The following is an 11,216-nucleotide window of genomic DNA, read 5'->3' as shown; positions in this document are numbered from 1 at the left end:
GCCTCGAGCCTCCCACCTCTCTTGGGCCTGCGCAGAGTTTCTGTGTCTGGCCTGGTTCCTGCCTTTCAAGATTGGCAGAGGGGGGGAATGGCTTTGATGGGCCATCAGAGGTCCTGCCTTTTCAGGCTTGACACCTTCAGCATTGGAGGGAGGGATGGGCCCAACTGCCCATCAGAGATACAATGCAAAGGTCAAAATCCTGCAAGAGTCTCCTAGAATGCATAAATCATCAACCATTTCAGTCTTTGACACCAGCTGACACAGAAAAACAGAGAACCGCCCTAAGGATATCTACACATATGATTTCCACACACAACCGCCTGGAGCAGAGGCGTTAAACTTGCAACCTGCTATAGTGGTCCACTCCACTTAGAACTGGCAGCTGGATGGGTTGCTTTCTAGGTAGTGATCTGTTCCCAGCCACTGCCTTCCGGGGGAGAGTAGGAAGGACAAGGCTCATTAGCTTCCCTGGTAGGAGAAAGGTAATGGAAACCCAAGGGTATATTCTGCACCTGTGCTTTGTAGGTGCGTGCACCAAAAGCCCAGCATTTTGAGACTGCAGAGCTGGAGTAGGTACAGCAGTCAGCAGCTCTGCACAGGGAGAAGGTTGCACACAGCAATTTCACAGCCCCACCACTGCTGCCTGTACAGAAGGCTGGCTGACTCCTTGCGTTTTTGGACCACCCACCAGCTCAGGCAGAAGTGGAAAAGCCAATTGCCACAGCAGGTTTTCATTTTATGGCTGAGTTAGGCAGCTACCACTTCCTCTACACTGAGCAGTCACAGCACTTGTCCAGGATTCACTTCACTATTTTAGGTATCTGCTTTAAGACAAATCACACCTAGATCCCATCTTTCTCCCCTAGCCAGAGAAGGAGCTTTGACTACTTCAGATGCAGGTAACGAGTTACTCAAACTGATCCCATCCTGGACATCATTAACCTCCCTGCTTCAGAACTCAGGCACACAAAATGTGCCACTAAACTAAGGGGCAAGCCTGAGCTACCAGGCCAGAGATGACACTTTACACATAAAGGAGTTTGGTTTTGAATTCACCTTGGATAAAAAGTAAAATAGGGAAGTGTAAGGCCGCGCAGCCTCCTTGGTTGCCTGGGATGGTGTGCACAACTGCAGGCAATGTTTGCTGTGATCTCTAGCCCTGTTGTCCTCTGTCATCCAGTGAATGAAGTTCCCTGGGCATTGGTTTGCCAAAATTTTGCTGTCGCATAGCCCAGAGCTCACATTTAGTAAGATTAGAAAATGTGTGCCTCCCTATTGCCCCCTTCCCAAAAGCAACCGTGTTGAAAGAAAGAAATGGTACTCAAGAGGTGTGATTAAAATCTAAAATCTCATCTCATGGATATGCTCAGTTGCTTCAACTTCTGTGTCCTAGCAGTCAGCAGTTTTTCTTCTTTTTTTTTTTTAATGGACAAAAATAAACCTTTTTACAAGGAAAAAAGAATAACATTCAAAAAACTCAACATAATTTCCACAAAAAAACTCCACCAAAATTCCACTACAAATCCAAAATTTTAATCTCAATGACCCTTTTTACAAAGAGATTTTATACATTGACTGTACATATTCACAAAAGCAACAAACTAAGGCATATTCTCCACAGCCATGTTTATAAATTAAAAACTTTGAAAAGCCATATGACTTAGCTCATGTAAATCTTGTCAAGATATAGGTAGTTAAAAATTTTAACCGTTTGAATTACTTCTGCATGTAGTGGATGGTCAGTTTATACAGTTATCATGAGTATGAGCTAAATTAATTTCAAATCACTGCAACAAATACTCTGGTAAGAGCATGAAGCTTAAACATTATTTTAAAGGGCTCATTAGAAACCCAACATTTTGATTATAATTAAGAAATGTTAAAGATATTACATTCCTTACATATCAAGTCTGAAAGTTCAGTATGTACACAATCTACAGTCTTGTCCTTACAAATAGGAAATAATTTATCTGTGTATCTCACACAAGACTAGTAGCTGAAGGGAAGCTGAAAGACTATTTTGATTTGGCCAGAAAAAGGAGAAAAAAATCCCCTGAACAGCCATTCCACACATACAGCTATCAGAATTCTGTATCCCAAGAGCTGCCATTTTGGCCAATCTCCTTGACTAATTCTCTTTACACCCACTCATGAAGTCCCCACCAGTACGTTGCTGTTTACAGCATCTTCTCTTCTAATGGAATCGCTTGGGTCTCTAGAACTGGCAAGGCTGCTGTTACAGAGAAAACTAATTAAGCAGAAGAATTGTGCCCTGCAACGTATTACAGTTTGCAGAGAGAAAAGAGTTCTGAACTAGACAGACTGTCACACAATAAAAATATAGACATTTTTTTTGTTTTAGTTTTTGAATGAACTGTAGTGCTTACTGAAAAGACAAAACTGATCAAGAGGCATCTGTGACAAATTTAAAAGCCTACATTGGCTTTCTTACAAAGCTCTAACCAGCTACTTTCAATCCAGAGATGCAGTGCTTGCTAGTCAAGTCTCTTGTCCCGACAGCAACCAATCAAACTTCTCCATCCACTACCAGTCTTCTATGATTTTAACTTAACAGTTTTGCAGCATATGGTATTACTCTGTGCACAGGTCAAGCCTGTTTCACAAAGGACTGTTACGAGGTACTGAAATGTTAGCATTGTGCATCATTTTAATCCCCATAGCGCACATGCTTTTCAACAATCCCCTTCAAAGACAAATTTTCAAAAATGCTAACAACCCAAAACACAAAACCCAAGTGTGTTCATTAAAGCTTGATAAAAAAAATTACCTTCCTCTCATTGCTTTTCATTTCTCAACTGCAACAAAGGGCAACAATGTTTCTTTTCAGACTTCACAACTGGACTTCTGCCATTTTCAGACAGATACAAGAGTATACCTACTCACATACAGTAACATGATTACAGTAAAATCAAAAACCACAAAATAAAATAATGGTGAACATTCCATAAGCAGAATTTTAACTTTTGGTAAACATTTCTCCTAGGGTAAAGGCAAAACTATGCTGTACAAAATCATGTTAACATCTGCAGTAATAAGCCTTGTGTAGCTTAGCCTCAAGCTTAGTGTGCGGTCAGCCTTAACTATGCAATTTCGTAAAAAAATAAGTAGACAGAAGATTGTAAAGCCGTATGTCTTCTCTACTTCTACCCATTAGCAGATTCTTCCCTTGCAAAACAACATTCACGTGAAAAAAATTTACTGTGGCACTCAGCTGAAGGCAAACACACGTGTACGGGCAACAAGAGGTGTCAAGGTGACAAACGATTAAACGGGCTGCTTTCTTCTCCATGCACAGCAAGCTTGAGTGTTGTCAGCTTACGAGGGGGGTGCTGAGGGCTCTTACGAAGGTTGTCATCCATCTGCAGAGAAATAATGAGAGCCGGATCTGGCAAGCAGTAGAATACAGATTATAGCATTAGTCTTATTTGTCAGGGCTGCCATCATTAATGCTGGTTTGGGATATCTTTACCCTCTTACTTTAGGACCAGCCAAAACTGGTGCTTTGGTTTCCTTCCTCTCCCAAATATATGCTTGTTTTAGAGCTGCTATTCATTCCATTACATATGGTGCATCAAACCCATGGCAAATGGGTGTGCTTCTGCTCAAGTCACTTTGTCAAGATTACTGAAGGAAGCAACACTGCTACCTGTTCCTAAGAGGTAAAATTTTGTACAATAGCCAAATGCTGCTAGAATGGAGATCAAGAGTCAAACTGCTAACATCAATGGATGCTTTTTGTATGTTCAACACCATGCAAGAATAAACCTTTTCAAACCAGATATGTTCTGGAGGCACTGAGTAAATTTTTATTAGTTACAGATTACAAAAAGCACTTAATAAAGAACTGGGGATAACAGTTTTTCAAAGACAGGTTAAAATTAATCTCTGAATATAAATAATTAACATTTTCATAGGCAATCAATCTAATGCCCTATATGTAATGTGGTCTCAAAAGTTTAGTTAGTACAGAATAAACCACGGCATAGGGGAGATCTGTGGAGGATGTGTGGTCCATCCCATTTCCTCAAGGCAAGATCACCTTTACTTCAATCATGCCTGACAAAAGCTTGTGTAACCCATTGTTCAGAAGTTCCATAGCCACACTTCAATGCCAGAAAGAGGATCAATACCTAATGCTACAGAAGCTGATCATAGTTAATGATCTACTTCATGTACTAGTCTTTTTCAGGAAGAAATGCCTTCTATCTTTCCAATCAGAGTGTTCTGTCTGCATGAAAAGACTAATTCTTCTCAAGTATTTTTCGCATAAGTTGTACAGTTTTCAGCAGGTGCTGAGTGACAGCCTTAGAAACAAAGAACATAAGAAATAAAAGCAAGATGTAGAAAAAGCAGGAGTGTGACTACAGGTTAGTTATTACTGCATGCAGCTGGGAGCAAGGAAACCTGGTGATCAGTCTTAATTTGCAGGACCATTTCTGAATTTTGATCAATACATTTGCCTCCTCCTTTGCTGAGGAAAGATACCATCCCTCTATTGGTATGCACACCTGCAAGACAATGTTCTTTTGGCTGTATTAAAACCACTTTTTTAAGTACAAGGCTTCATTAATTACTCCTTCCAAGTAATGTAATATTCTTCCTGCCTCTCTACACAATGTAACTCAGTAGAAAAGAAGCAAAGTCCATTGTACAGTTGCAGTTGCCATGCAAGAATATCTGTGAACAAGTAACCACAAAAAGCAGAATAATTAGAGACTGAAGCAAAAGTAACCTTTTCAATCAAGTTGGATTCCTTATCTACAAGCTGTGTGAGTTTCTGCAGATTAGCATCTGCTGTATCCTGTCCAGCCGGAGAATGGCCTGGAGAGTGAAGGCAAAAAGACGAAGAGTGAAAAGGTATTTACAAAAGCTTTTAAATCCTTTCAAAATAAACACATATTGGAGATAAAGTTCATGCAGTATTTTCATGCAAAGAAGAATTTAAGTGAGAAAGCCACTCTGTGTGAAAAAAATAGTACTAAGCGTGAGCCATAAGATTTTGCCAATGCTTGACAGAATCTAAAACTGAGTATTTACCCTTGCTTTTAATTTTCAATCCTTTCTGCTGAACTTCAGAGGTTTCTCCACTTCACTTCCCACAAAAACTCTAGCATAAACTAAGTAAAACCTAATCTGCCTTGGCTCGCAGACGGAATCCTGGAGTACTAATCCCAACAGAAGTATATATGACAAAAAGGGGAAAGAAACACATCTTACCTGAGACACTTAATCTGAAGTAGCAAGTTAAAATATCATCACAGAATCGACACAGATTGGGAAGCTGTTTCAAGTGCTCTTGTAACTGTACCCTGGGGAAGCACACTTTATAAACTGGTGCAAGGAAACCAAACACAAAGGCATCCAAGGTGGTAGGCCTAAAAAGTGACAAAAGAAAACATTGAAGTGACTGAGGTAAGACAGTTAAGACTTTTACAACTTAACAGTTTTCTGTGTAGGTCAAACACAGCTCAGGACAGATCATACCTCTTCCATGATTCCATCTTTGCCTATCAACCTGGTAAACGCTTTGTAGCAACTATCCACTCATTTCAGCACCTCTGAACTAGAGATGTGCTAGCAAGCTGAAACACTAACTTCAGCATTAAAGCACAGTCATGTTGTCACATACACTGATAAACAAGCCACTCTAAAATGCATTTCTGGCACCACAAAAGTCAAGTTATATGCCAGGGGACCAAAATCCTCTCTCATGGAGTTGTCCAATTTCAGCAACTAAAGGCACAGATTATCCATTTTAGGACCTGCTGGCACTATGTTCTTGGCCCTATCTGTTTCCTGCTCTGCATATATACCACAGGAAGTGGAATGTTCCCAGACCTACGCTCTCCTCCCATAGGGGCACTAGTAATACCTCAAGCCTAAAGCATTTTTTGTACATACAAAGACAGGAGGTGACTGTGGCTAGAAAAGGGTTCTCTAGTGCACCTCACATTTTCTTAGCAGCTGTGGGCAGCATCTGCCTCTCTGTGGAAAAATGCTGGATAAGGGAGACACCACATTGCCTCAGTCTGAAGATCTTGTTTGTGGCCTGTTCGCTCATTCAGATTTATCTGAAAAGCAGTGTATCAGACATGAAACTACTGTGCACCACTTTTAAAATTCTGGCAGGTTAAATAAAAAGGAGTTCAAGTGCTCACAGAGTCATATGGTACGTGTTTTATTAGTCATCTACAAAAAGACCCCAACCAAACAAAAAAAACCCAAACCACACTCACGTATCTCCAAAGAAAAACTGAGATGTTCCCAATCTCTTCGACAGGAGATTTAGGCACTCCTTGGCATCCCTGTATATCTGATGAAACACAAGACTGTCTAAGAGCCTTAGGTGTAGCAAGGCTGGTATGCACAGCACCATTCATCAATCGGCAGTGTGCTACACTGTTTCAGTTTTTGCCTTTGACAGAACCAACTTACAAGTTCTTTACTACACAACACATACCTGTGCTTCCACTTCAGTGAGACTGTAGAGTGGAGGCCCTCCCTTGGTCAGCAAGATCCTGTTCAGTGCTTCCCTGGACATCTTTCCAGGAAGATACAAACTCAGTGGGAAGGCAATTCTTGAGGCAAACCATGGCTTTGTCACACTGCAGTAATTTTCGGCCTCAATCCAGAAAGTGTGCAGCTATATCAACACGAGGAAAAATATAACTGAAATTTCAATGAGAACAGTAGACATCTCATAAAACTTGCCATGTAAGACTTCTGTCAGAGAAGCAGAAGAACCAGGATTTATTCTAATTTAAGGCAATCAGGCTCCATAAAGTTATATACTAACCCTTTGAGTGGAGTATATAATTAAGGTGATAGCTACCTTCCAAATAAAGAAAAACACCAAAGATATGAAAAAGATCTATATGCATCTGCATAATATTATGTATATACTATGTACAGACACATACACTGTATACTGAAAATATATTACAATAAAAGTTGCAGACATACGGGAACAGGTTTGGAATTTCTTTAAATTTGGTTTGAAATTACATATAAATCTTAAAATAAAAGATAGTATGAAATGATGACTTTGAAACCAGGGTCAGCTGAAGAGAGGTAGCTTATGATATCATCTGGTCAGAATACTTTTTTCTGTACAAACTGAAACCAAAGTCAAGGGGATTCAATGTCTGTGGATTTTATAGTTCTAATGTAATTACACTGAAATGGTGAGAAAATGTGGCCATGTGTTATTTAAAACTGAAAAATTAAACTACTGACGGGCATTTAAATCTACCAAAGTTTTAACTGAACAGTTCAAAAGGCTTCCAGCTGTGTGGCTCTCCTCAGACATATCATATCTTATCAAAGCTTTTTCAAGAAAATCAAGTGAACCAAAACATGGCCACAATAAGCTGTTTCAGGATACTGTTTCCCCCCAAAAAAAACCCCGAGAAACCACCAAAGCCCCCTAACAAACAAAAACAAACAAAAAAGAAAACCCACCAAAATCAAACAACAACCAACCAACCAAAAACCCAAACAACCACAAAACAAAACAAATAAGCGACCTGTGGTGTTGTCCCTCGTGTGTGTCGTCCCCCCTCCCCTTGTAAGTGTCCTTTTAAAATGTCTTTCATAAATTTACTATTATTACTTGACATCCCACAAACACACACTTCTTTCCTTTTCAAATGATGCTAGGCAGTATTTCCAAAAATTGGACTAACAAAGCAAATACATTCCAGCCAGGACTGTGGCAGAGAGACTTTAGTGTCTTTCATGCTGGGCACCTCTTGTACCATTCAATTCCAAATATTCTGACCATTATAAAGTATTTATCAATATTTACCAGAGCTGGAAGCAGTTTCTCTTCAAGTAGTGCAATATATGCCAGTGTATCAGCTCCTTGTTTTGCAGACAATTCATAATCCGCATTATACTTCTACAAATTAAAAACAAAAACAACCACACAACACTAAACCCAAAACCCTAAAAATAGTGTTACAGGGAACCTTTCAAAAAAATGATCAATGCAAAGTTACTTCAAACTTAACAGCTATCAAATCAGTAAGTATAAAAACACTTTTGGGGACAGAAAGCGGTCACTCACTAGAATATCTTCCCTTACTCAGGCCAGCTATGTCAAACCTTGTTGCATCTCCCTTTTCCACTTTCCCATTCTTAGATCTTTGGGCCCTCCTATTCCCAAAATAACTCATACCTCCTTCCCATTTGTTTCCAAGCAAATATCCAGCCATACAGAGGCAATTTTTCAGTGCTTAGGGATGTAGCAAACCTCTGTTAAGTCCTCATCTTTATTTCTGAAGAAGCATCTGGCACTTCAGATGGTGTAAGCATAAAGAAAAAGGCATGCATTCCCATATTTTGCTTTTAATTAACATTCTAAAAGTTAAGGAATTGGATGCTAACAATGTAAGGGACCAAATGCACAGCTAAATTAATCCAGTTACAGCTGACTGAGTTTTTAATTCTAACACTGGATTCCTTTAAGATACATTAAAAAGGTTGATAAATTTTTGGGGGAGTGAGTAGATCTGTTTCATTAATTTATAAAGAAAGGGTCAGTACTGATACTTCAAGATATCTAAAAGGCAAGCATGTAATTGTTACACTTTAACTCAAAGAAGGTTTTTTTCCCCAACACTATGGAATCTTTGGTATTCAAATGAATACCAAATTCAAATTCAATTCAAATGAATACAAAACTTTCGTATTTGAATTTCAAAACAGCTATTTGAAATCTCATCTCAAATGCAGTTTTCAGATTCTGGTTTTTTCCCCCCCAAAGATTTAAAGTGTCACTACGGCATTGATCAGATCATCTGACTTTGTAGGAGGTGCATTTGTAATGTAAAAGCAGAATAGTGGTCTAGAGGACCACCTTGGAAATAAAAAGATGGTGCCATGGTTTACTAGACATCTTTATACTTCATGAAAAGAAAAAATCACACAGCTTTATTGTTTGGAAATAAAACATTAAGAGATCTACAAAAGGCAATAGATGTGGATCAAGAAACGCCTGCAGACATTTTTATGTTACAAGCTACAGATAAACTACACAGATTAAAAGCAATGCTGTATGTATTATCTTTCAGAAAAAAGCACTGGGAAATGACTACCCATTTAAGTAGTTAAACCTAGGCTGTGATATCCTAGGTTATGTCATAATGACATTAAAGATGTGATAATTACAAGCAGGGTGCTCAGCAACAAACTGCTCAGTTAAGGACAGGTTTTTGTCCTTTTCAACAAACATTTTTTCATGCCTATTTTTAATCTTTCACACAACTGACAATCAAACTTCAAACTGCAATTTCTTACCCACCATTTTGCAATTCTCATGCATATATGAAAAAGAGAAAAGCACTGGGTCTGAACTGAGTTTCCAGACTTTGGAAGCCAGTATCAATGTATACCGCGGGGACCTGCAGAGTCACTACTAGGCAAAGAAAACAAATCTACCTGCTTTCTTAAGAAGTTTAGTATTTTTGCTGGCTGAGAAATCACCTTGTCTTCTGATATGAGGACTGGTATATCTCCTAGAGGGCATAAATAATACAGTCAACAATTTATATCATAGAATCAGCTGGCTTGCAAAAGACCTCTGAGATCATCAAGTCCAACCCTTGATCCAACACTGCTGTGGTTACTAGACCATGGCACTAAGTGCCACATCCAGTCTAATCTTGAAAACCTCCAGGGATGGAGAATCCACCACTTCCCTGGGTAGCCCATTCCAATGTCTGATTACCCCCTCTGTAAATAATTTCATCCTCATAACTAACCCAAACCTCCCCTGGTACAGCTTAAGACCATGCCCTCTTGTCTTACTGACAGTTGCCTGGGAAAAGAGACCAAACCCCACCTGGCTACAACCTCCTTTCAGAGAGTTGTAGAGAGTGATGAGGTCTCCCCTGAGCCTCCTCTTTTCCAGGCTAAACAACCCCAGCTCCCTCAGCCTCTCCTCAGAGGACTTGTGCTCCAGTCCCTTCACCAGCCTTGTTGCTCTTCTCTGGACCTGCTCCAGCACCTCAATATCCTTCCTGAACTGAGGGGCCCAGAACTGGACACAGTACTCCAGGTGTGGCCTCACCAGTGCTGAATACAGGGGAAGAATCACTTCCCCGGACCTGCTGGCCACACTGTTCCTGATCCAGGCCAGGATCCATTGGCCTTCTTGGCCACCTGGGCACACTGCTGGCTCATGTTCAGTTTCCTGTCAATCCAGACTCACAGGTCCTTTTCTGCCTGGCTGCTCTCCAGCCACTCTGTCCCCAGCCTGTAGCGCTGCAGGGGGTTGTTGTGGCCAAAGTGCAGGACCATCCACTTGGCCTTATTGAATCTCATCCCGTTGGAATCAGCCCAACTCTCCAGTCTGTCCAGGTCCCTCTGCAGAGCCCTCCTGATCAGCCTTCCAGCTGATCGACACTCCCCCCCAACTCGGTGTCATCTGTGAATTTGCTAATGATGGACTCAATCCCCTCATCTAAATCATCAATAAAGATATTAAATAGAACTGGGCCCAACACTGATCCCTGGGGGACACCACTAGTGACCGGCTGCCAACTGGATGCAGCACCTTTCACCACCACTCTCTGGGCCCAGCCCTCCAGCCAGTTCCTAACCCAGCACAGAGTGCCCCTGTCCAAGCCGTGGGCTGCCAGCTTTTTCAGAATGCTGTGGGAGGTGGTGTCAAAGGTGTTGCTGAAGTCCAGACAGACTACATCCACAGCCTTCCCCTCATCCACCAGGCGGGTCACCTGATCATAAAAGGAGACCAGGTTGGTCAGGCAGGACCTGCCCCTCCTAAACCTGTGCTGGCTGGGTCTGATCCATTGTCTAATCCTCCATGTGCTGTGTGACTGCACTTAGGATGATCTGCTCCATAACCTTGCCAGACACTGAGGTCAGGCTGACAGGCCTGTAGTTTCCTGGGTCCTCCTTCTGGCCCTTTTTGTGGATCGGTGTGACATTCACCAACTGAATGAGTTCTAACATAACTAGAAAGCAATCAGGCACTTTATGTACTTTCCTTTTCTCAATACCATGCTCTGATCTTCCTAACATGTAATAATAATAATGGCCAGTCTTCGCGAGCGAAGATTTGGGAAAGGTCATTAACCCTTCAAGCCTGCACAGTGGATTTTTTAGGTGAGACACAGCGTGCGCTGAACTGAGCCCACCCTTTAATCCTGAGGTTCATCTGCCGGGGCCGA

General features: G+C 41.0%; 1 protein-coding gene across 1 annotated transcript in view; it reads right to left on the bottom strand.

Annotated features, from left to right (window-relative positions):
• Positions 1–1,511: 1,511 nt before the first annotated feature.
• The window catches only part of MTX3 (metaxin 3), a gene marked incomplete at its 5' end in the record, with an annotated part of 11,383 nt that continues 1,678 nt past the window's right edge, over positions 1,512–11,216 (bottom strand). Inside the window, 7 exons of the mRNA XM_017808072.1 lie at positions 1,512–3,380; positions 4,754–4,842; positions 5,239–5,396; positions 6,258–6,334; positions 6,482–6,664; positions 7,829–7,921; positions 9,463–9,539. Of these exons, the coding sequence (XP_017663561.1) occupies positions 3,270–3,380; positions 4,754–4,842; positions 5,239–5,396; positions 6,258–6,334; positions 6,482–6,664; positions 7,829–7,921; positions 9,463–9,539 (788 nt within the window). The remainder of the gene's footprint in view (positions 3,381–4,753; positions 4,843–5,238; positions 5,397–6,257; positions 6,335–6,481; positions 6,665–7,828; positions 7,922–9,462; positions 9,540–11,216) is intronic.

Source organism: Lepidothrix coronata, unplaced genomic scaffold (assembly GCF_001604755.1).
Source record: "Lepidothrix coronata isolate B3197 unplaced genomic scaffold, Lepidothrix_coronata-1.0 Scaffold22, whole genome shotgun sequence".
NCBI lineage: Eukaryota > Metazoa > Chordata > Aves > Passeriformes > Pipridae > Lepidothrix > Lepidothrix coronata.
The sequence above is the reverse complement of the archived record's forward strand: the minus strand, read 5'-3'. Positions and strand labels throughout refer to the sequence as shown.